Source organism: Sturnira hondurensis, unplaced genomic scaffold (assembly GCF_014824575.4).
Source record: "Sturnira hondurensis isolate 20B ecotype Veracruz unplaced genomic scaffold, ASM1482457v3 Scaffold0014384, whole genome shotgun sequence".
NCBI classification, from domain to species: domain Eukaryota; kingdom Metazoa; phylum Chordata; class Mammalia; order Chiroptera; family Phyllostomidae; genus Sturnira; species Sturnira hondurensis.
Window position 1 is genome coordinate 8,504,562 of NW_028087015.1, and position 25,731 is coordinate 8,530,292.

Genomic DNA, 25,731 nt, shown 5'->3' on the forward strand with positions numbered 1-25,731 from the left:
TGTAAAATAGACACAAGAGAGCGCTGTCCCCTCCCGTGGGATCCTGGTGACAATGCCAGCAGCAATGTGCCGGCGGTGGCTCATCAAGGCTGAATCTGCTCTTGGCAGGGCCTGCTGGTCAGTGATGCAGATGAGGTTCTTCTCTTAGGGCACCTGCACCTCTGGCTGTCAGTCCTGCTGTCCGGTGTCCTGGGACACACCCCCAGTCCTGTCCAGGAGCCCTGACAAGTAGGAGGATGCAGAACCACATGGAGCTGTCTTCTAGGTGTCTCACATGCAGGCTCACGTCTACCATGTAGACGGGGCCCAGACAGGGGCCCACGGAGCAGCGGGCCTCACGGATGAAACAACTGGTTGTCTTTAGAAGTTGGGCGAGAGACATTTGAGCTCTGTGAACATCAGTCTTCTGGATAAACAGACTGATCGAGTTGACGTCCAATGTCTTTTTGTGTTTTGCTACGCTGCCAAATTTGGGCTGCGTGTGTATGAGTTTCCTGGGGGTGCTACAACGGACTGCCACAGACAAAGTAGCTGAAAACCACACAGGTGTGCTCTGCAGCCAAGTCTGACACCAAGGTCACTCCAGGCACTGCGGGGAGCCAGTGTCACAAGCGTTTCCAGCACAGCCTTCGCAAGTACACAATGTAAAGTCAATTGTAAACTTCTTGAAGGCAAAGGTCTTCTCTCACTCCTGTTTTATTCTTCTGAATGCCACCTGTAACAACAAATCCAGGCTCTGTCCTTGCCCCAGGGGTCTCATCCTTGACTGCTTATTTTAACTCCTGATAGTTATAAATGGCAAAGGGCAGAAGGGCTGGCTATCAGAATTCTCTCTTTGTAGTTAGGAAAGTAGTTATTCAGTTTCAAGTTTCTGTTCGTGCTTCACCTTCATCTGCTCCATTGTCCACACAAACTGCCAGGATTTTGGTCAGGCTGGAAGGTCACTTAGACCTCCCCTGGGCAGAGGAAGTGACATGCCATCCTTTCAGGCTCTTCCCCTCTGACTGAGCCTTGAGGTGAATTGAATCCACTCGCCCCCGGCTCCTCTGCTGGCAGCACCCAGCTCCATGCCCCCTTCCCACCCCTATTCTGGGGCCCCAGTCTGTCTCCCCCACATGGAAAGAGAGCCTCTCCTTCGGCACAGTCACGTCTTACGAATATTCTCATCTGAACAATGGCACGTGGCACTGCCTATCCACACGTTTCATTCACCACCTGAGCAGACCTCAGAGTGTGGTGGGAATACATTAGCTGCAGCAACAGTCACTCAAACTCATACTTTCTCACTCAGCCAGAAATCTAGAGGTAGCAGGCACTAGCTAACATTGGTTTGGAGTCAAAGTTGGGTACCTCCGTGATGCCAAAGAAAATATATATATATATCCCCCACCACCTCATTCCTCCAATATGACTGCTGCAGCTCCAGGCATCACAGCTGTGTTCAAGGCAAGGAGAAAGAGAGCATATCATGTGCCACGGGCAGACACATTCTTTCATCCAGAAAATCAAAACTTTACCCCAAAATGCCACTGTTGCCTCACACTTACTTGTCATCAGTCAGAACTGGCCAACCATAGCTGTAACAGATGTAGGGAGGTTTTTAGTCCTCTGAAATGCTGAAAACAGGCAAGGTTAAAGGGGGCTAAGAACCCCTCGAGACCTGTTAATTTTATTTTAGAGATGAAAAAATTGGCCCTGTAAGGCAGCGAGGCTGCCCATAGCACCCCTGCTTGTTCATGGGCCAGGCTGCCCCACTGACAACCATCTCTGCTTCTAGCTGTGCTCTGCAGTCTGTGTGTTCCTACCCTCCATGCTGCCCACTCTAACATGGGTGTAATCAACCAGCCACAAAAAGTGTCAGTGTGTGGCCTCTCCTTGTGCTCTGCCATGTGACCGTCCTAAGACCAACGGGAATGATGAACTGGCAGCTGGCAGGGTGATACCAGGTCTGCAGAGTCAGTGTAGGTGGGTAGCAAGCTACTTGGGGGCAGTTAGGGCCAGCTGGCCTATGGTGGGGCATGGGCTCTGGGTGGGCCCTTGTGTCTTCCCAGGCCACACTCCACCTAGTCCTGAACCCTGTGCTCCCTAGAGCCTTATAGGCGAGAGCAGGCTGCAGGCCCCCAGACCCCACAGAGGTGAACCTTGTCCTTGGAAGGGCTGGGGACCCTGGGGCTATGCGTGAGGGCTGCCCCTCGATCTTATACTTCTTCCTGTCAGTGAGCAGATGAGCAGGTGGAAGGATAGTGGGCAGGGGGTAGGCACAGGGGCACCTCCCACCTAGAAGCTGCCACGTACACAAGCAGAATAAAGATACAATGGTTATGGCACAAGTCTATGTGCCAGGACTTGTCCTAGAGCTGCCCAACACTTGCAGGTGACTGCTCCAGAAAGTGGGCGGGGCCCTGGGCACACCTGTCCTTGTACTCCAGGGTGAGATGCCCGAGGGGCTGGCAGGGCCTATCCAGATAGAGCCATGGAATGCAGAAACACAGGCCTCACTGTCACATCTCCTCGCGTTCAAAAAGATCTGGAAGTCATGGTTTTCCTTGAGAAGTCTTGGGTTTTTATGTGCTGGCAACTGTAGGAAACATCTGACCTCTTTTCCTCTTCTCATGACAGAAGCCTCCCTGCCCCCAGCACAGGGCGGCTCAGGAACAAGTGGACTGCGGATGGCAGAGGGGTCTCTGCTGGATGTGGGTGGAGGAAATTGTGTCAAGCCTTGTGGGAACTGAGGAGTTCAGTTGTGATCAACAAAGCTGAGCCCCTTCCACCTTGGGAGTTCTAGTTGTGTGTCCTTGCATAGCCCATTCTAGCTGGGTTTTACTTGCATCTTAACTGATACCTCAGCTAGAGAAAACCTTTACACTCTCAGGTGAAACCTCCCCATCTCACACTCCACAGGGTAGCCCCCCTAATGCTTCCTGCTCTGATCCCCTTTCACACAGATGCTGCTGTGTCCTGATGTCCACTGTATGGATGGTCCATGAGGGTCCATCTGCAGCCTGAGTGTGTGCCCCCTCTCTCAGGGCACTACTGAAACCCCAGGGGCCAGGGCCCCCAGCTCTGAGGGGAAGCCACTAGAGCTGTGGGGCCTGCAGGTGGAGGCCTTACACCACTAATTCTGGCCATCCCAAGATGAGGCATGAATCATGCGCAGAAGAGCTTCCACGTAAAACAAGGACATGGCAGCCTCCAGACCTGGCCTCCCTCCTGGCCACAGCAGCCGCCCCGTGAGCCAACAGAGCTCACACAACACCCTGTCTTGTCAAGACAGAAGAAGCAGGACTGGAGTTCCGTGTTAAAATTACTGGTTACATATTGAGATGTTATTGTGAGCCCCTAGCCCACCCGTGAGAGTGTTTGCCTAAAAGCAGCCTCAGAAAGGGCCTTTCTCCCCATCTCATTCCACACTTTGGAGAGAAGTTAGTTGAAAGAAATGAAACTGACAGGCCACAAATATTAATACTGATCTTTAGTGTTAGAAATACAGGGAAGGAAAAATAAATAAATAAATAAATAAATAAATAAATAAATAAATGAAATACAGGGAAAGAAAGGGCTCTTTGGTTCAATATTTAAGAATGAAATGAACACAAGAAGGAAGTATATCCACTGCAAAGCTGTCCTTGGTCAGATGCTCCCCATGAGAAATCGCTGGTGGGGGGAAGGGAGGGTGGGGAGGGCCAGCTCCCTGGGCTGATGGCCTCTCCTGCCTCCCACCTCGGCTCCTAGAGACTCAGGAGTAGCATCAGCTACAGGCCCATGGATAAGTCTTTAGGGTGCATCAGCACAGTGTCCACTTCGTCCAGGGTGGGGGTGAGACCCCAGAGCACTTCAGTTCAATGGTGCCCCACAGGTGACCAAGGGCAGTGCCAGCCATTCAGCTGGGAAAGACCCACAGAGTTGCAGCACTGGTGGTGTGCTGTCCTGGAAGTTTGTGTAAGTGTGTATGTGTGCATTGGTGGATAGCTGAGAGCCTGCCTGAAAGCGTGCATTGGTGTCACTGCATGAATGTGTGCACATGTGAGTTGTCATTGGACACGAAAGATGGAGGAGTGTGGTTCATACTCAGGATCACGGGAGCTCCCTGCCTTGTGTGGGCCTGGTGCAGAAGCACAGGTGAGGCTGTGCCCTAACATTACCTTGATTTTCAGTCAGATCGCACCCAGTTGGCCACTGTGTGGTTTCCTCACTGGTAAAATAACAGTGCTGGCTTTCTCATGACACAGAGATGACAATTCAGAGTAGCTAAAACATGTTCCAGGGGTGTGTAAGTTCCCCTCAGCCACTCTGGCTCTGAGGACCTGAAATAAGCTCGGGAGCCTTGGGAAAGGTGGGAAACCAACCCGTTTTACAACTCTGGGCGCACTCCAGGGCATCTCAAAAGGAACTTCAAAACAATGTCCCACTAGTTCTGTCTCCACAGAAAAAAGGAAACAGTTAAAAAATATGGGTTTAGTTCACAATCTAATGTGACCATTAAAAATGATGTTTAATGATCATGTTGTAGAGTATTTAGTAACAGTGTTCATAAAAAGAAAAAAATTGTCAAAAAGTTTGTTTAGTTTTTTTCTGTAAAATAAGAGATAAGGTTTTCATTTTCACTGATAGCTTTATTGATTTGGATATTTTGAGTATGTCGGCTATCTCTTGTGCAGTATAGTGTTGATTGTTGTTAATTAATGTCTCAATATGATCACTGTCAACTCCAACTGGTCCACCCAACCATGGAGCATCGCCCAGTGAGAAATCTCTAGCACAAAACTTTGCAAACCACTTTTGACACGTTCAATCAGTCATAGCACCTTCTCCAAACCCTACACAAATCTTTTTTTGACTTTCAATTGTGTTTTTAACTTTCTTGAAATAATAAAGCATAATATGCCAAAATGTATATTTTCTTCCATCTTCAATATTAAAATGGCTACACAGAAATTCACTAATTTTGATGTTCTTTTTAAATGCATGCTGATATGACAGCTGTCATAATACAGTCTAACAAAACTGTTTCAAATGAACTTAAAGACAGCTAAGCGCTACTAGAGCATTGTACAGAAAAAACAAAAGGACTTTTTAGCGAACCTAATGTGTATGCATGAGAATGCTCAGCATAATCTCGCCACTGTTAAATACACATTGGCTTGGAAGGCATCCCTGAAGGACACACATGGAAATGTTAACACTGGTTATCTCTGTGTGGTAAAATATTTAACCTTTGTTTTCTTCTCATTTTTTTACCTCTTCTACAATGAATATGCAATACTTCAGTAACAGAAAACATGATTTTCAAAGTTTTTTTGGCACCTCTGTGACATGAGAAACCCTGTGTGGTGCTGTCCCACAGGACACGTGCAGGGTCTGTTCTCCACAGCAGCCTCAAAGACCAGCCACCTGACCCGAGGTGACCGCAGGCAGGAGGAAGCAGCTGGTGTTTGTAGTGTGGGTTGTGTCTGACAAGCTACTTGTCTTGGGTTATGACCGACAGAAGCCTTTTGTCTGCCTTTGTTTGCTTCTGAAAAGCAAGGATATTTGCTCACTATTTCTAAGTCTCCTGGCTGCACAAAGTTCCACTCAGCAGAAACCTGGTGTGGTGACCCACAAGCTGGCTGGGGATGTGCTGGACACCCTCCAGTTTTGTTCGAAGGGGACTGAGGAACAGTCTCAGGACAGATTGTGTTACAGGACAATCTTCACCCAGTATTCCTGAGTGTTCTACGGTCTCAATAAATGACTGCACAGGTGCCTAAGGAGGAGGCCTGTGTGCCAGGTTTGAAGCTCAGAGATGGGGTACACTGCATAACACAACTTGTACCTCCACCACCAGGGCTGTGACATGCCAGGGGAGGATACTAACCAGCTGGTTAAATCTGGGGTTAAGGGGTAGCAGGGTGCCCACACACATCAGGAGAGGGTCGGAGGGGCACCCAGGGCACCAGCTAGGTGTGGCAGACTCAGACCCGGAATGGGGTGTTCCCTCAGTCCTGTAGATCTTAAGGACTCCTCATGACTCCCCACGAAGGACCCAGAGGAACACACACGCAACGAACCTTCTGGTCAGCAGTTGACCAGCAGGATCGGACACCAGAGATTGCCGGGAAGTTGAGAATGGGGACGGATGAGGACGTGCCGCTACCGACTATGGCTGGAGAAAACTGTGACACCACGTGCAGGAATATAGCCCAGGACGTGGACAATGCTGGGGGGCAACCGGGTCCTCACCTTGGGGCGGGTCACTAGGTGGGACTGGTCTCCACATGGAGCCGGTCACCAGGTGAGCCAGGCAAGCATCTTTACCGGGGAAGGCGCCGACCCCACGAAGCGAGGGCATCTCAGGGACAGCGTAGGAAGCGCAGGCCCGGGTCGCCCAGCGCCCTAGGTCCTGGGGCAACTCAACCCAACCCTGCGGCCGGAGGTCCGGACCACCCAGGTTACCCGCTCCGACAGACCTGGTCATTTTCCTCACTGCCTTGGGTCCTCACCCCGCTGTTTCAGCCGGGTCCCAGCTCCTGGCTCCGCCCACTTGGAGTCCCCGCCCGCCCCCCCCCCATCCTGACCATGACCCCTCCCTAAGTCCTACAAGGTGCGGCCACCCCACTACCAATCTGCGCAGGCGCGGGCTAGAAGCTTGCCGTTTGAAAGCATGGCGCCAGTGGGCCAGTTGCTGGTGCTGTGTGAGGACAAGATCCGGGAGAAGAGCGGCCTGGCGCCTCACCACGACTTAGGTGCGTGGCGGCCGGCAGGCGGCGGGAGACCCTGGGTGCGGGTGCGAGTTTCCCGCCAGGGGGTCAGACCAGAAGCGCCGGCACATGGGCCGAACGGATCCCGGTCCGAACGCTCACAGGCCGGGGAAGTGACGGGGCGGGAGCACCCGGAGTGGGGGTGGGGGAGGGGGGCGGTGGAAAGGAGAGGGTGCAGGGTGGAGGGCTGGGTAGGGCGTCCTTTCGGGGAAGACATGGGACGTGGGGGTAGGAGGGGGGAGGGGATGAGGTGGGGGACCTAACTATTGCAGTACAATTGTGAACATTATGTTTCTCCCTCCACGTATTTTAAGGCTGTACTATTTGTCACATACTATTTAGGATTTTTGTGTCTTCTTGTTGGAGTGACTCTTGCATCATGTGTAGTGTTCCTCTTGACCCTGATAACTTTCTTTGTTGAGAGATCTATGTTATATTATTAGTGTAGCCACTCCAGCTTTACTTTGATAGGTTTGCAGGGCATATCTTTCCCCATGTATTTACTTTTAATCTTTTAACCTGCCTATGTCACTATATTTGAAATTAGTTTTTTTTTTAGACAGTGTGTATTCCGTTCATTTGAATACATTATCAATCTCTGTCTTTTGTGGTGTATTTAGACCATTTACACTTAATGTAATTATCAACATAGTAGGGCTTAAGTATGTCATTTTGTTATTTTTTTCTGTTTGTTCTCCTTGTTTTTGGTTTGGTTTTCCTTTTCCTGTCTTCTTGTGAAGTGTCAAATATTGTCAAATATTTGTCAAATATTTGACACTTGTCAAATATTCATTTGAATATTTTTAGTTTTCCTTTTTGATTTATTTTTTATATTTTTGAGCATATCTCTTTGTATAGCTTTTTTAGTGGTTGCATTACAAATGACAGTCTACTTATGTGGACATTTTACCAGCTCAGGTGAAATGGAGAAACCTCATCGCCACTTAGGTTTCATTATCATCCCCCCTTTGTATTTTAGTTGTTTTAAATATTTCCTGTACCCAGGATATACTCAAATATACTTTGAGAACTACATTAATGATAGTACAGTCATCTAACATTTTAACTAATTCAGAAGGAAACATATTTAACCTCATGTTTATCCTATTCTCATTTTTTTCTTCACTCTTGTATCTTTATGTTCAAAGAACTTTTTCTTGAGCAGTTATCTTAGGGTAGGTGTCTTGGTGACACATTCCCTTAGCCATTCTGCATATGAGAATATTTTGTCAGAAGTCCTGGAGGCTGTTTTTGTTAGCCATAGATTTCTGGGTTGAAAATGCTTTTCTTTTATCATTTGAAAAATGTGATGATATCACTTCTTCAGGCCTTTGTGGTTTCTGAAGAGTAATTCTCTGCCATGTGAGTTATTTTTCCTCTATGGGTAATGCCTGTTAAGCCTATGTTCTCTCTGTTGCTTAGATAGAATAATTTTGGCCAGTCTGTCTTTGCATTTACGTTTTGAATTTTTTCCTCTGTCATCTCTATTCTGTTATTGACCCACTCCTGTGATTTCTGTTTGTTTCAGCTATTTTTCATTTCTGAGATTTCTCATTTCTTTTTTATAGTGTTTCTTTGCCACAGGTTCTTATATTTTCATTTGTTCTAGGGGTATTTGCAATTGCTCACCGAATTATTTTTATAATGGTTGTCTTAAAATTTTTGTTAGATAACTCTGACTTCTGTCATCTCAGTGTTCTTGTGTATTGATTGTTTTCTCTCATTCAAATTGAGATGTTACTAGTTCTTGGTAATTTTTTGTTGGGTCATGAACATTTCAGATGTTAAGTGGTGAGACTGCCTTCTGTTTAAACTCTTAGTCATTACTGGCACCGACTGGGTACTGCCCTGCTGCTGAGGTGGTAGCCAGGCAGGTTCCTGTCACACACGTGGCCTCTGCAGATGCCTGCAGGCCACCTCATTAGAGCCAGGCCCGGACAGTAGTCACGGCCCACTCTCACGATTCCTGTATGGGCCACTGTGCAAGTCCAGGTATACCAGGTGCATTTTTTCCTCCTTGGTGTTGGGCTGGAGTGGGGCTGATGTTGCATTTTTTGGTCAGTTTCCACTGCCACTTCTAAGTTGACAGCTTCTTTGGCACTCAGATTGGGATGTATAGGAGACCAAAAAAAAACACACCCAAATCAACCCAGAGCGTTCATTGCTTGACGCTTTTCTTTTCTTTCTTTCTTTCTTTCTCTTATTACAGTTGACATTCAGTATTATTTTGTATCAGTTTTATGTGTACAGCACAGTGGTTAGATAATCTTATACTCTACAAAGTGCTCCCCTGGATATTTCCAGTACCCACCTGGCACCATACCTAGTTATTACGCTATTATTGACTATATTGCCTATGTTGTACTGTATATCCTGTGACTGTTTTGGAACTGCCAATTTGTACTTATTCCCTTCACCTTTTTATACCCAGTCCCTCAAATCCCTCCCCTCCGGCAAATGTTAATCTGTTCTCTGTATCTATGAGTCTTTCAATTTTGTTTGTTTATTTTGTTCCTTAGTTTCCACATGCAAGTGAAATCATGTGGTATTTGTTTGTCTTTCTTTGACTGACTTATTTCACTTAGCATAATAATCTTTGGGTCCATCCACGCTGTCACAGATGTTAAGATTTCATTCTTTTTTATGGCTGGGTAATATTCTACTATGTATATGGGGTGGGCAGAAGTAGGTTTACAGTTCACATGGGAAGACACCTGCAGGTTATGGTTATTACAATAGCTTTATTAACTCAAGAGAATGTTACAACTGTAAACCTACTTTTGCCAACCTTTGCGCGTGTCACAGCTTTTTAAATACTCGTCTATTGATGGGCACCTGGGTTGCTTCCATGTTTTGGCTATTGTAAATAACGCAGCAATGACCATAGGGGTGCATATATTCTTTCGAATCAGGGTTTTGGGTTTCTTTGGATACATACCCAGAGTGGAATCACTGGGTCATAAGGTAGTTCTATGTTTCATTCTTTGAGGATCTTCTGTACTCTTTTCTACAGTGGCTGCACCAGTCTGTGTTCCACCAACAGTGCATAAGGGCTCCCTTTCATCCACATCCTCACCAGCACTTGTTTGTTGATTTTTGATGAAAGCTAGTCTGACAGGTTTGAGATGGTATCTCACTGTGGCTTTAATTTGCATTTCTCTGATGATTAGTGATGTTGAGCATCTTTTCATATGTCTGTTGGCTATTTGTATGTCTTCTTTGGAGAAGTGTCTACTCAGGTCCTCTGCCCATTGTTTAAATTGGATTGTTTTGGCTTTTTGGGTGTTTTTTTTGCGTTGAGTTGTATGAGAGCTTTATAAATTTTGGATATTAATCCCGTATTGGATATATCATTGGTGAGTATGTTCTCCCATTTAGTAGGTTGTCTTTTCACTTCATTGATGGTTTCTTTTGCTTTGTAAAAATATTTTAATTTGATGTAGTTCCATTTGTCAATTTTTTCTTTTGATTTCTTGCCCAAGAGGATACAGCAGAAAATGCACCGTGAAGAGAGATACCAGATTTTACCACCTATATTTTACTCTAAGAATTTTATGGTGTTGAGCCTTACCTTGAGTCTTTAATCCATTTTGAGTTTATTCTTGTAAATGGTATAAGAAGGTGGTCTAGTTTCATTTTTTTGCCTGTATCTGTCCAATTTTCTCAACACCACTTACTGAACAGACTTGTATGTTCTTGTATGTTCTTGTCTACCTTGTAGACATTGTATGTTCTACCATTGTATGTTCTTGTCTACCTTGTCAAATGATAATTGACCATATATAAAAAAATCAAAAAAATAATTGACCGTATAGGTAGGAGTTTATTTCTGGGCTCTCTTTTCAGTTCCATTAATCTATGTGCTTGTTATGCCAGCGCCATGCTGTTTTGATTACTATGTCCTTATACTATAGTTTGATACCAGGTAGCATAATACTTCCAACTTTTTGGTTTTTGATGCATTTGTAATTGTGATTGCTTTTTTTAGTTTCCATTTCTGATAGTGAATTATTGGTGTATAAAAATGCAATTGTCCTGACCAGGTTGATCAGTTGGTTGGAGTGTCATCCCATACACCAAACGGTTGCGGGTTTCATCCCCATCAGGGTATATACTTAGCTGTATGGGAGGTAACTGATGGATGTCTTTCCCTCACATCACTGTTTCTCTTTTTCTCTCTCTCCCCTCCCCTCTCCCTCTCTTTCTAAAATCAATAAACATATCCTTAGGTGAGGGTAAAAAAATGTAACAGATTTCTGAGTATTTATTTTTTATCCTGCTACTTTACTGAATTCATTTATCAGTTCTAGTAGTTTTTGTATGTGTGGAATCTTTAGAGTTCTTGGTATACAATATTATGTTATCTGCAAATAATGACAGTTTTGCTTCTTCCTTTCCAGTTTGAATGCCTTTTATTTCTTCTCTGATTGCTGTGGCTGGGACTTCCATGCAGTACTATGCTGAATAAGAGTGGTGAAAGTGGGCATCCCTGTCTTGTCTCTATCCTAAGGGAAACACTTAGTTTTTTCCCCAGACAGTATTTTGTTAGCTGTAGATTTGCCATATATGGGTTTTATTATTTTGAGGTATGTTCTCTCTATTCTTACTTTGCTGAGATTTTTGTCATACATAGTGCTGGATTTTGTCAAATGCTTTTTCTGCATCTATTGATATGATCATATGATTTTTATCCTCATTTTGTTTATGTGGTTTATCATATTAGTCAACTTGCGGATTTATATCAACCTTGCATCTTACCAATAAACGCTACCCAGTGTACCCCATCATGGTGTATGATCTTTTGACTATTTTTTGAGGTCCCTAGGTCGCTGGCCTTCTATTCCCCACCCTTCAAAGTTGTCTGGTGTTTGGGTGTGGTTGTCCCGGGTTTTTAGGATGACAAATTGGGAGAATTTGTGTGAAATGTGTCTACACTGTCTTGTCTAGGACTGAAAACCTGCAAACCAGTTCCTTTAATGAAAACGTGTTTTAAACCATAAGTATCACTGGGAGACTATTGGTGCATTTAGACCCAATTGTCTTTTTGACTACAGAAACCTATTTTTGTGGTGATGTTTCTTTAATGCATGCTTATTGGATATGCCATGCAGTGCACACAGCACATGGGGCACACAGTTTGCTCTCACGTGTAATGGGCATGAAGTGGCCGGGTCAGCTACGTGGTGACCCCTGCGTGGAGTCCGCACAGGTAGTGGGGTGAACACGGGAGTGGAAGCAGGGGCCCAGGCAGCAGGACATTTGGACAGAGAGGCAGCGGGGGCAAGGAGCAGGCTTGGGTTCCCAGGCGTTTTGGAGGTGAACATGAGCTACAATTTTAAATGCAATTCTTGAGATTATGATATCTCACTTTTATGACAATTTATTTTCACTTTAAAAATAAGGTTAATATCTCATAATTTTCTGTTCCTAGCTGAACTTCGATCATTATCTATCCCTGGAACCTACCAAGAAAAGATTACTCACCTAGGAAATTCTTTGATGAATTTAACAGGTCTAAAATCTTTAGATCTCTCACGTAACTCCTTGGTTAGTCTAGAGGTAAGTTTTAGGTTTATTTCTTAAAAGAGAAGTTATCGCTATCACCTGCAGTAGTGGAAAGTACATTTATAATTAAAAATGAAATCTGTTTTGTAACTTTGCCTGTGGTACTGCACACGGACGGCGATTTAAGTGCAGGGCTGTTTTCTTGTGTTTACTGTGTGTGCCAGGTTGCTTATGAGTCACCGTATACCTCGAAACTGCTTCCACAGCCAGAAGTCGTAGTGCTCTGATAAGGCTGTATCTTGTAAGGAATAAACTAAGCCCAGAAGATTACTGTGTGCACACCCCTGACTCTTCCAGCCCTCTGTCAGCTGTATTTTTCTTTATCTGTTTTCCACACTGCACCTCTGTAGTGTGCCTCTGGGTCACCTTGGGCCACAAGTGCAGGTTTGCTGCAGTCTGCCTAACCCAGCAGAGGCTTGGTCCTAGTGAACGAGTAAGAAGTCAGCCAGGTGAGGGTGGCAAGTGGCTTCTATGGAGAAGGGTTCTGGCCTGAAAGGCAGGACATCACTGCTCAGGAACATAATAGTTTCAGCGCCCTTGACTTTGGGGTTAGGAGTCGGCTCGGAGTTAGAGGCGAGTTTCAATCTAGGCTGCACCCAGTCCTGGCTCATCTCTCAGCCCCTGCGAGCCTGAGTTTTCTCACCTGTGAAATGGGAACAGTGATAGGGCTTACCCTGTAGGGTCATGTACAGCAGAGTGAAGGTGTGTAAATCACTTAGCTTGGCCCATGCTGAGAGCATGCTGTCCTCCGTGGTCACAACTGTTGTGAACTTCGCTGAGCAGTCACACTGTCGCTGTGTGCAGGGCAGAAGTTGGTAGATAAGAACACATTTCAGCTTTGTTCTCTGCCTGTAAAACTGTGTGTCATCATTACTAGTGCATCTGTGAAGTTGGTCAGTTGGCACTGGTGGCCCGTTTTACTCTGTGTTTATAAAGCATGGACTCATTTAGCATTTTGTCCTGTTAACAGGGTATTCAGTACCTGGCTGCACTGGAGAGTCTCAATCTCTACTACAACTGCATTTCCTCACTAGCAGAAGTGCTGCGGCTCCATTGCTTGACCGAGCTCACGGACGTGGACTTCCGCCTGAACCCTGTGGTGAAGAACGAGTCTGATTACCGCCTCTTCGTTGTGCACATGCTCCCGAAGCTCAGGCAGCTCGGTAGGCGCAGCGTGGGCGCATCCTCCTCCGTGGGGCCCTGACTGGTGTTTGGTGCATCAGACAGATTGCACTGCTGATTTTTCTGAAAAGGAAGGTTGCTTTCTACTGTTTTCGCATGAGTCCTTATGTCACAGGATGGGCCCTCTCAGAGAGCTGCCTGGGAAGGTGACAGGGAACCCATGGCCACACATAACTGTTGGGGAGGCCAAGAGCACAGGCATGGGCTGGACTGCTCAGTCTCACTCCGGCTTCACTTTCTGGCTATTTTGGGGCATGTTTCTGAACTTCTGGTGCCCTGCTTCTGTGCATGACCCCGGCCATCATCTCAGGTTCAGCTAAACAGCTGGATACTACTGGGTTTGCGCCCATCTGAAAAGATAGAGACTAGAAATCATTGTTCCACACCCTCCCACAAGTGGCAGGGGTAAGAGAGAGGTGGTTCTGTTGGCAGGTACAGCCACCACCTGGGCTTAGTAACCCATGTCCCTAAAAGAAATGGATCTCTGTGATAGGGTCACAGGCAGAGCTTGCAGAGTGCCAACTGGACACATCCAGTTGGGAGGATCAGACTCAGGGAAGCCACATTGGTGCCTTCCCACCTGTCCCCCCGCCTACCAGGAGATGTCTTTGCTGTGAGCAGTGTGGTCAGTGGCACTTCCAATGCCCCCTCACATTGCACTTCAAGGGGGAAGGGCTGGAGCACAAACCTAGGACCATGGGCCATGCAGGTCTTGGGGGAGGGAGAACTTGGGGGCTTCATACCATTAGTCCTTCTATGTGAAGGGTGTGGTCAGTGCTGGTGCTGTGGGGCAGGAAACTCTGATTGAGGGGTGTCGTCATGTGCCCCAGTGATCACAGCATGTCCTCAGTCGGCAGGCCATTCACTTCTTGGCAAGGCTGAGATATATTTGGGGGATCTCCATCTCCTGGGTTCGGACCTAATAAATCCAAAGTGAGGCCCATATCAGGGCAGCATTTGTCAGGGAAGGCATTGTTCTGCCGCTGTCGACACGGTAAATACTGAGCCGCAGGCAGACTGCTGGGAGGGGATTTATGCTCATCTCAGCTGCACGTGTGTGTCAGCTTACCCTCCGTTCCCTGCTCCACTGCCTGGGCCGGGGGCAGGGCTGGGCTGTGGGTTTTAATGACCGACCCCAGAGGCATACTGTTGTGTCAAACCTACTTAAATGTCAGGGTTTTCTATTAACTTTTAGATATTTGGGAGGAATAAGTACTTCTGTTCTAAATTTTAACTCTAAGCAACTTATAAATAGTTGAATTTGGCTCTTTTCAGAAGCATTACAATCCTTATGGAAAATTTTTTATCTTAAGTCATCACTTTTCTTTTGTCATAAGAGTTTTAGGTTCACAATCTTACAGTGTTTGTACAGAAAATGGTTATGCAAGTCTTTCCACGTGGGAAAGATATTTCCAGACACGAAAAGTAACGTGATTGGAAGTCACAGCCATTGCAGAACTCATGGCCCATTCGCTCTAGCAGACTGTGCAGTAAGATCGGGTGCTCCGTCGTTTGGTCCAAGAGGATGACTGAAGGCTCTGGAAGGGTGTGGAGAACAGCAGTGAGGTGTCAAGGGCGACCTATGGAATAGAAGTGGGGTCCAGGTGCAGAGCAGGCAATGCATGTGGGTCTGGGGCTTGTGAGATCTGGAAGAATGCTGCAGAGCTGGGATGTAACAGAGACATCTGGCCTGGCTGGATTACTGGGCAGAGGGGAGGGACGCCCAAGAGGGGTCGGGAGTGCTGAAGGTGGGGGATTGAAATCACAACCGAAACCGCCTGACAGGCTTCCACACCCCAGGGAAGGGCAAATTACTAACGTGGCTTGTGACACAGCTTGCACAGAGCCTGTGTCGACTGAAAAGGTCCCAACACACATGCATCGTGAAGGCGAGCGTGGCAATGCCCCGCCCTGGGCAGAGACACTGTGCCCCTGCACATGGCTAGAAACCCTCCTCTCCACTTCTGGATCATGGCAGCAGGCAGAGGGGCAGAGACACTCTGCGGGCTGATGTGCCTGGTAGACGTTAGCTTGAGTTGTCTGGGGATTTGGACACTCCCACAGCATGGAGGGTTTGGGGGGAAAGGTTTTAAATGGAGGGCGCAGAGAGACTTGCCGGCTTTTACATTCCCCTCACACTGTTGGGAGCCAGCTCCCAGATGCTGAGTCCCGTGCTGGACACTGCAGCCCGCACCACTTGGCCCCGCTCCCAGTCTCTGGCTCTGATAGCAGCGCATGGATGCACAGGAATGTTTTCCAGCCCCAGGACTGCAAGCAGCCTTGGACACCTGGGCCCCCAGGACGGAGCCCCTCACACACCCAGCTGCAGTGAGCTGGCAGGAGCCCTGACCCAGGAAGAAGAAGGAGGCTATGGTGGGGCAGTGGAGATGCCAGCCCACAAGTGTGCACTCCAGAGAGAGAGACAGAGCCTGGGGCTGGGGAGATGCAGATCTCTTGGCGTAGCAGCCTTGGACTCCAAAAGGACAGATAAGAATGGGGGTGGGAGGAATCTCTGGGCATGGGTTTGGATTTCAGTCTTTTAAGGAACAAGGGGATTTCTGTGTTTTGCAGAAGAGAATGGCTTGGAGCAAGAGAGCCTGTTGCTCCCCCAAATTAGGCAACCTGTTAATAAAAACCTTTTTCCTTCCCCACCAATTATTGTGTTATACTTGTGTATGGCAGCAGGCGGCCAAATCCCACTTTGTTTGGTAATAAGAAGAGAGTGTAGTTTTGGGGAGAGTGAGTTTTGCATTTGGTTTTAGCCATATCGAGTTTGAATTTATAGTGGAATAGTCCAGAGAAATATTCTTAGAATAATGGGTTTGGAACTTACTCAAAAGTGGAGTTGAGGCTCAGCCCTGGCCTGTGTGTGGCTTGGTTGGCACACTATCCTGTAATTGAAGGTCACAGGTTCGATTCCTTGTCAGGGCACACAATCTAGTTCGTGGGTTTGATTCATGGTCCAGGCATGTATGGAAGGGAATCAGTTGATGTTTCTCTCTCACATCACTGTTTCCCTCTCCCTTCTTTCTAAAAAGCAATGAAAAAAATGTCCTTGAGTGAGGATTTAAAAAACAAAGTGAAGTTAAGACTCAATGAGTAGGGCTGTATGTTGTGAGCACAAGGAGTGTCCACATCGTGAGAGAGGGTGCCACGTGTGGGGCAACGTGAGAGCAGGTGCCACGTGTGGGGCAACGTGAGAGCAGGTGCCACGTGTGGGGCAACGTGAGAGCAGGTGCCACGTGTGGGGCAACGTGAGAGCAGGTGCCATGTTTGGGGGAATGTGAGAGCAGGTGCCACGTGTGGGGCAACGTGAGAGCAGGTGCCACGTGTGGGGCAACGTGAGAGCAGGTGCCACGTGTGGGCAACGTGAGAGCAGGTGCCATGTTTGGGGGAATGTGAGAGCAGGTGCCATGTTTGGGGGAATGTGAGAGCAGGTGCCATGTTTGGGGGAACGTGAAAGCAGGTGCCATGTGTGGGGGAACGTGAGAGCAGGTGCCATGTTTGGGGGAACGTGAGAGCAGGTGCCATGTGTGGGGCAACGTGAGAGCAGGTGCCACGTGTGGGGCAACGTGAGAGCAGGTGCCATGTGTGGGGGAACGTGAGAGCAGGTGCCATGTGTGGGGCAACGTGAGAGCAGGTGCCATGTGTGGGGGAACGTGAGAGCAGGTGCCATGTTTGGGGGAATGTGAGAGCAGGTGCCATGTGTGGGGCAACGTGAGAGCAGGTGCCATGTGTGGGGGAACGTGAGAGCAGGTGCCACGTTTGGGGGAACGTGAGAGCAGGTGCCATGTGTGGGGCAACGTGAGAGCAGGTGCCATGTTTGGGGGAACGTGAGAGAGGGTGCCATGTTTGGGGGAACGTGAGAGCAGGTGCCATGTGTGGGGGAACGTGGAAGATTGGAGGCCAGGAGGGCCTAGGCCATGTCTCAAGGTTTGGAGAGGAGTGGGGAGGTCACTGAGGACAGGCCAGGAACAGGATTAGGAAGGCAGTTGTGTCTCAAGGAGTAGCCCCAGTTGCAGATGCATTTCAGGATGGTTTTCACAGTTTCTTTGTTTTTCTGCTTTGACAGTGACTCATTTACTCATTTCTTAATGGTAATTTTGTACTTTTGGGTTTTGCCACAGGTTAAATGCTCTTTGGAGGGCAGGTTAGGAACTTAACCACCATTTATATGTTAATTCTGGGCTCAAATATGTTGCAAGTTCCACAGCACTAACTTTTCAGCATTTGAATCACCTCATCTTCAGTATTTCCTGAGGGAAGTCTAGGAAGCTGCCTTTGAGGCCCAGGGCACCAGAGGACAGTTTAAATTTACCTCTTATTTCCCAGGCTTGAGGATCTGGGGACGCAAATGCTAGGCATAAACACACGCCTAGGGTGTCTTTTCTCGAGCATGTTCAGGATTCTTACCCATGGAGACCCTCAGGTGTGTTCAGTGTGGTTCGAGAACCACACGCAGCACCCAAAATGTACATTAAAAGAAGGAAGCCCAGCCCTGGCCAGGTTGCTTAGTTGGTTGGAGCATCATCTCATACAGCAGAAGGCTGCAGGTTTGATCCCTGGTCAGGGCATGTACCTGGGTTGTGGTTTGGTCCCCAGTGGGGGCATGTACGGGAGGCATCCGATTGATGTTTTTCTCTCAATTGGTGTTTCTCCCTTCCTCTCTCTCTAAAACCAAATATAGCCTCGGGTTAGGATAAAAGAGGAAGGAGACAAAGAAGGGAGCCCTGTGTGGGAACTTGTAGGTGCACATCTTTTCCTGCAGCAGCAGCCTGCCTCCAACGCGGTGTCTGAGGTGTGAGCCTTGGGGGAGCAGGGTGGCTCTTTTGGAATCAGCTCTCAGCATCGCTGAGAAACCGAATGTAGCCAGCAAAGCCCAGCCTCCTTTATTGGGTCTGTTCACCGCTAATGCAGGACACTGTGGCGGGGTCAGTCCGGAGGGGACAGAAGATCCAGAACGAGTGGCGGCAATCCTGGTCATGTGTAGCGTGCTGCAGGGTATTGACGGGATGCTAGGAGGTGCGCCTGCTTCATGGTGTCGCTTGCCAGTTTCTCAGTGGTGTTTTCTCCCTAGACGACCGCCCCGTGAGAGAGAGCGAGCGGAAAGCATCCCAGCTGCATTTCGCTTCTGAGGAATCACTCGGCTCCACACACAGCTTCCTAGCTGTTTGCAGAGTGGGAAGGTATGAACACGCACAGTGTTTGTGGAAGGAAGATGCTCAGGCTTGTCTGTTCATGCTATGTTTAACTAAAAGATATAAAGGTTTTTGTGCACCGATCATCACTTAAAGGGCAGACATGCAGAAAAAGAGGGAAGGAGAGATACCGGATTCCAGCTGGGGCTCAAGGAGACAGTGGGATGGAGTCTCTCTCCATGGTCCACTTTTCTATGAATTATTTTTAGTATTAAAATGTTTGTTAAAGTAACACATGTAAAATGAATAATGCGGAATATGGGGAAACAACAGTCTTCTCTCCCACTGCCTGGCCCACTCCTCAGAGCAGCCGCTTTCACTCATTTCTGTAATTGTCTCTGCTTCCTGGTTCCATTTAACTTACTTCCTCATCAGCAGACAGTACAAACTAATTGCTGTTTCTGGGTGTGCACACTCAAAGCAGGACCTGACAGCTCCCGTCACCCCTTCCCCGTCACCCCTTCTCCGTCACCCCTTCTCCATGCCGTGGTGACAATACGGGGATTGTGCCCCTCCCTCCTGTACGCTCTGCTCAGTGGCCTGTGGCCTGTGGCCGTGCTCCAGGCTCTGCTGTGGTGGGCCTGTGGGAGTGTGTGCCCATTGGTGCCTCCCCATTCCTGCCATCTGCGTCTTTACGTTTAACTTTAGATCATCAGGGTTGATAGTATTTAACTGTTCTGAAGCTATAAAGAGTCTTCTACTTTGCGTATGGGTTGATTCTAAAGGCAAAAGTCAATCAACTGTTTACATTTCTCTTAATGTGCTAGGGTTATGTACTTCTTCTTGTACACCGTTTTGTTTTGTCTGAAGCTTTTAATAGTTTTCTTTTTCTTGCATTATATGCCTTAGTGTATTTATAAATTCCTGTAATGTACAGGTTGGCCAGGTTTTTTGTAAAGGGCTGGGGAGTGAACATTTTCAGCTCTGTAGACCATATGATCGCTGTCCCAGCTCCTCAGTTCTGCCTGTAGTGTGTGAAAGCAGCCATAGTCAATACTTAAAGGAATAACCGTGTTCTGAGAAAACCTTGTTTTATAAAATAGGCAGTGGGCCAGATTTGATCTGTAGCCTATACTTTACCAACTTCTGTTCAGATGTCTGAAGATCAGTTCAAAATCCTTGGGATCTCCTGTTCCCTCAGATGTCGCCCCTGTAGCCCCCCTTTCCCTAACTTCCCTATTTCAAACCAAACTAAGTGCTTGGTACCCTGTACAATGGTTTGAATGTGTGTGCCTCCCCCACCCCAAATCCATATGTTGAAATCCTAATCCCAAAGATGATGGTATTGGGAGACAGGGCCTTTGGGCGGTGATTAGGTCATAAAAGGTGGGCCCTTCATGAATGAGACTGGTGCTCTTACAAGAGACACCTCACAGAGCTTCCTAGCTCCTTCCTCCATCTGAGTTTATGAGTTAGCTGGTCAGCGCTCCAACTTTGTTCTTCTTCAGCACAGAGTTGCCAATTTGAGGTCAATTGCCTCTTTGTATGAACTTTAGAGTCAGTTTGTTAATATCCCCAAAATACCTTGCTGGGATTTTGATTGGGATTGCATAGAGTCTACAGATCAAGTTGGAAGAAGGGACATCTTGACAGTATTGAGCCTTCCTATCTGTGAACATGCTCCGTCTCTCCATTCATTTAGTTCTTTGATTTTTATTAGAGGTAGTTTTTCTCATGTAGATTTTATACACACTTTGTTAGATTTATACCTTAGTATGTCTTTTTTTTTTTTTGCTAATGCTGTTCTGTTTTTTAATTTCAAACTCCTATTACTCATTTCTGGTATTTAAGAAAGCATTTGACTTTTGCATACTAATGTAGTTACTAGTTTCCTAGAGTTGACAAAGTATCACAAACTAGGTGGCTAAAATAATAGAAATATATTGTCTCACAGTTCTTAAGTATGGAAATCTGAAATCAGGGTTTCAGCAGGGTTGATTTTCTCAGGAGGCTGTAAAGGAGAATCTATTTAATGACTCTTCTAGCATCTGGTAGTTTGCTGGCAGTCTTAGGTGTCCATGGCTTACAGATGCCTTCCTGAATCCTGTATCTTCCTATGGCCATCTCTCTTGTCTTTTCACGGAATTTTCCCTTTCTGCATATTTGTTTCTGTCTCTAAATTGCCCCTTTCTATAAGGATACTTCTCATATTGGATTAGAGCCTAATAGCTTACCTTATGGTGATTACATCAATAAACACTCTCTTTCCAATAAGGCATAGGGTATTGAGACTTCAGCATCTCTTTGGAGGGGACAGAATGTGACATAATATCTTGTATTTTGCAACATTGGTATAATCACTTACTAGTTATAGGAGGTTTGTTTGGTTTGGTTGATTCTTTGGGATTGTTTTTTAATAGATGATCATGTCATCTGTGAACAAAGACAATTTGATTTTTTTTCTTTCCAGTCTATATACCTTTTATATCACTTTCTTGTCTTATAGCATTAGCTAGGACTTCCAGTATGAAGTTGAAAAGAAGTGGTGAGATGGGACACCCTTGCCCTGTTCCTGATCTTAGCAAAAAGTATCTTGTTTCTCACTACCAAGTGTGATGTTGGTGATAGGTTTTTATAATTTTTTTTATGAAATGGAAAAAGTTCCCCTCTATTCCTAGTTTTCTGATGATTTTTATCATGAATGGAGGTTGGATTTTGTCAAATGCTTTTTCTGACCTATTGATATATCACATAATTTTTCTTTTTTAGGCTGTTGATATGATAGAATTAATCATCAAATTAATTAGTTTCCAAATGTTGAACCAGCCTTGCATATCTGGGAAAAATCCCATTTGGTCATGGTGTATGACTCTTTTTATACATTGTTAGAATCAGTTTGTTAATATTTTGTTGAGGATTTTTGTGTATGTGTTCATGAGAGATATAGTTTTCTTCTGTTATCTTTGCTGGCTCTGGTTTTAGGTAATGCTGGCTTCAGAATGAGTAAGAAAGTATTCTTTTTGCTTCTGTCTTCTGCAAGAGATTGTAGAGAATTGGTAGAATTTTTTCTTTTAAGTGTTTGGTAGAATTCACCAATGAACCCATCAGGACCTGGTGTTTGGAAGACTATTAATTACTGATTTAATATCTTCAGTAAATAAATGTCTATTCAAATTATACATTTCTCCTTATGTGAGTTTTGGTAGATTGTGTCTTTCTAGGAATTGGTCCATTTCATCTAGGTTATGAAATTTGTGGGCATAAAGTTGTTCATAGTATTTCTTTATATTAATGTTTATGGGATCTATAGTGGTGTCTTCTCTTTCATTTCTTTTTTTTTATAAATGTATTATTTTATTGATTATGCTATTACGGTTATCCCATTTCCCCCCTTAATTCCCCTGCACACCCTCTCCCACCCACATTCCCCCGCCTTAGTTCATATCAGTGGATCATACATTTAAGTTCTTTGGCTTCTATATTTCCTATACTATTCTTTTTTTTTTTTAATATTTTTATTTATCTTTAGAGGGGAAGGGAAGGAGAGAGGGAGAGAAACATCAGTGTATGGTTGCCTCTTGTGTGTCCCCTCCTGGGAACTGGCCTGCAACCCAGGCATGTACCCTGACTGGGAATTGAACCGCAATCCTCTGGTTCACAGGCCCGTGCTCAATCCACTGAGCTACACCAGCCAGGGCAACCTATACTATTCTTAACCTCCCCCTGTCTATTTTGTATCTCCCATTTATGCTATTCATTCCTGTATATTTTCCCCCATTCCTCCCCTCCCCTTCCCCACTTCTCTTTTATTTCTGATGTTAGTAAGTTGTGTCTTTTTTTTTTTTTTAGTTAACCTGGCATAGATGTTTTCAATTTTATTGATCTTTTTAAAGAACTACCTTTTGGATTTGTTGATTTTTTTCTCTGTTGATTTCCTGATTTCAATTTCATTGATTTCTGCTCTAATTTTTGTTATTTTTTTGCTTCTGCTTGCTTTGGATTTAATTTGTTTTTCTTTTTCTAGTTTACAAAAGGGAAAATTGGGTTATTGATATTTTTTGATATGTGCATTTAATGCTATAAATTCCCCTCTAACTAAGCACTGCTTTCACAGCAGTCCACAAATTTGACAAGGTGTATTTTTTTTCTTGTTCAGTTCAAAATATTTTAAACTTTCTCTTGAGATTCTTTATCTTTTACCCATATGTTATTTAGAAATGTGTTGTTTAATCTTCAAGTATTTGGGGATTTTCCAGTTATATTTCTGTTAATTATTACTAGTTTAATGTAGAAGGAGAGCAGATATCATATAATTTCTATTCTTTAAATGTGTAAACATCTGTTTTATGTCCCAGAGTGTGGTCTGTCTTGGTAGGTGTTCCATGTGAGCTTGGGAATCTGTACTCTCCTGTGTGGATGAAGTAGTCTATGGGTGTCGGTTATATCCAGCTGATTGGTGGTGCTGCTGAGTTCAGCCGTGTCCTTACTGATCTGTTCTTGTCTGACAAGGGGTGTTGAGGTCTCCAACTATGATAGTGGACTCATCTCTTTCTCATTGCAGTTCTATCCGTTTTTGTCTCATTTAGTGGGATGATCTGTTGTTAGGAGCATATACATTAAGGATTGTCACATCTTCTTGGAGAATTGATTCCTTATCATTATGTGAACCCCCTCTTGTATCCCTGATGACTTCCCTTGTCATGGAGTGTGCTCTGTCTGAAATTAATATAACTACTTCAGCCTTCTTTTTATTAGTGTCAGCCTGGTGTATTTATCTCTGTCCCTTTACTTTTAATCCATATGGGTCTTTATAGTTAAAGTGTGTTTCTTATAAACAGTGTATAACTCTGTCTTGGTTTTTTTTTTTTAAGATTTTATGTATTTATCTTTAGAGGGGAAGGGAAGAAGAGAGGGAGAGAAATATCAATGTATCGTTGCTTCTCGTGCATCCCCTGCTGGGAACTGGCCTGCAACCCAGGCATGAGCCCTGGCTGGGAATTGAACTGCAGTTGTTTGGTTCGCAGGCCTGCGCTCAATCCGCTGAGCTACACCAGCCAGGGCTCTGTCCTGTTTTTTTATTTATTCTAACAATCTAGGTCTTTTAATTGGTGTACTTATACCATTGATGTTTAAAGTGATTACTGATACAGTTGGATTAACATCTACAGTATTTTCCACTCATTGTTCATAGTTCTTGTTCCTATACTTGTCTTTTGTTCTTCTGTGGTTTTTAATGAGGATTTTATATTATTCCATTTCTTTCCTTTCTTAGCATATCAATTATGCTTATATTTTCACTTTTTTAGTGGTTACCCTAGAATATGCAATATACATTTACAACCGATCCAAGTGTACCTTCAAGTAACGCTGCCCCACTTCACAGATAGTGTACGTACTCTAAGTGCTCCTAATTCCTCCCTCCTGTCCTTTGTATCGTTGCTATCATTCATTTCCCTTATACATAAGCATATATATTTTATTTTATTTTTTAAATATTTTATGTATTTATTTTTAGAGAGGGGACGGGAAGGAGAAAGAGTAGGAGAGAAACATCAATGTGCGGTTGCCTCTTGTGTGTCCCCCACTGGGGACCCGGCCTGCACCCCAGGCATGTGCCCTGACTGGGAATCGAACCAGTGACCCTTTGCTTCACAGGCCCGCGCTCGGTCCACTGAGCTACACCAGCCAGGCACATATATATTTTATATAGGCATGCATATACGCATGGTACATATGTACATTCATGGGCTTACATAATTGAATACATTGTTGCTCTTGTTTCAAACAAACTGTTATATCGATTAAGATTGGTAGAAATAAGCCCTGACCTGCATGGCTCAGAGGGTAGGAGCATTGTCCCATATACCACAAGGTTGTGGGTTCAATTCCTGGTCAGGACACCTAGGTTGCAGGTTCAGTACCCTGGTTAGGGCACATATGGGAGGCAACCAGTTGATACTTCTCTCTCACATCGACGTTTCCCTCTCTCTGTCCTTCTTCCTCCCTCTCTCTCCAAAATAAATAAACATTTAAAAAATTTAAAAAAGGATAAGGAAAGTAAGTTTTTATTTTACCTTCACTAATTTCTTCTCCAATGCTCTTCCTTTCTTTATGTAGGTCTGAGTTTCTGGCTTATTCTCCATCTCTCTAAAAATTTTCTAACGTTTCTTACAAGGCACATCTACTGGTGACACATTCCCTCAATTTTTGTTTACCTAACAAAGTCTTTGTTTCTCCTCTATTTTTAAAGGATAATTTTGCAGAATACCAAATTCTAAGTTTCTAGTTTCTTTTCTCTTCTCTGTCTGATTTTCTCATTATGTGTCCCACAGTTCTTGAGTATTCTGAGGTGAGGGGTCAGTCTTTTTTCTCTTTGCTCTTCAGTTTTGAAAGTTCCTTTTTCTGTATTGTCAAGCTTAGAGATTCTTTCTATCAATTAAGATTGATAGAAATAAACCCTGGTCTGTGTGGCTCAGATGGTAGGAGCATTGTTCCGTGTATTACAAGGTTGTGGGTTCTTAATTTCTCCTGTTCAGTCTACTGATCAGCCCATCAAAGGCTATCTTCATTTCTGTTACTCAGTTTTGATCTGTAGTGTGTCTTTTTGATTCTTTCTTAGAATTTCCATCTTTCCCATCTGTCCTTGTGTAGTATCTACTTTTTCCATTAGAGCCCTTAGCATTGTTCCTCATAGCTGTTTTAAATCCTGGTCTGATCATTTTAGCATTTCTGCCATGCCTGTATCTAGTTCTGTGCTTCCTCTTCTTTTTCAAGGTTGTTTTAGCTATTTGGAGTCCCCTGAGATTCCAAGTGTATTTTCAGGATGGGTTTTTCTATTTCTGCAAAAACGTCATTGGGATTTTGATAGGGTTGCTCTGATTCTGTAGATCACTCTGGATAGTATTGATTTTTAACAATGTATGTCTTCCAATCCATGAACTTGGGATGTGTTTCAATTTATTTATGTCTTTTTAAATTTCTTTTAGCAATGTTCTGTAGTCTGCCCCTGCCCTTGATAATCTCAAGACTGCATTATCACAGAGTTGAGGGGTCAAAGGCTCTGACATGATCTGGTGCAACCTCATTATTATGCAGAAGTGACGGTGGAG

At 45.1% G+C, this 25,731-nt stretch overlaps 1 protein-coding gene across 1 annotated transcript in view; it reads left to right on the plus strand.

Annotated features, from left to right (window-relative positions):
* The first annotated feature begins 6,636 nt into the window (after positions 1–6,636).
* The window catches only part of CEP72 (centrosomal protein 72), a 41,410-nt gene continuing 22,315 nt past the window's right edge, over positions 6,637–25,731 (plus strand). The window contains exons 1-4 of the mRNA XM_037062931.1: positions 6,637–6,722; positions 12,169–12,296; positions 13,273–13,465; positions 18,562–18,670. Of these exons, the coding sequence (XP_036918826.1) occupies positions 6,641–6,722; positions 12,169–12,296; positions 13,273–13,465; positions 18,562–18,670 (512 nt within the window). The 5' untranslated portion in view covers positions 6,637–6,640. The remainder of the gene's footprint in view (positions 6,723–12,168; positions 12,297–13,272; positions 13,466–18,561; positions 18,671–25,731) is intronic.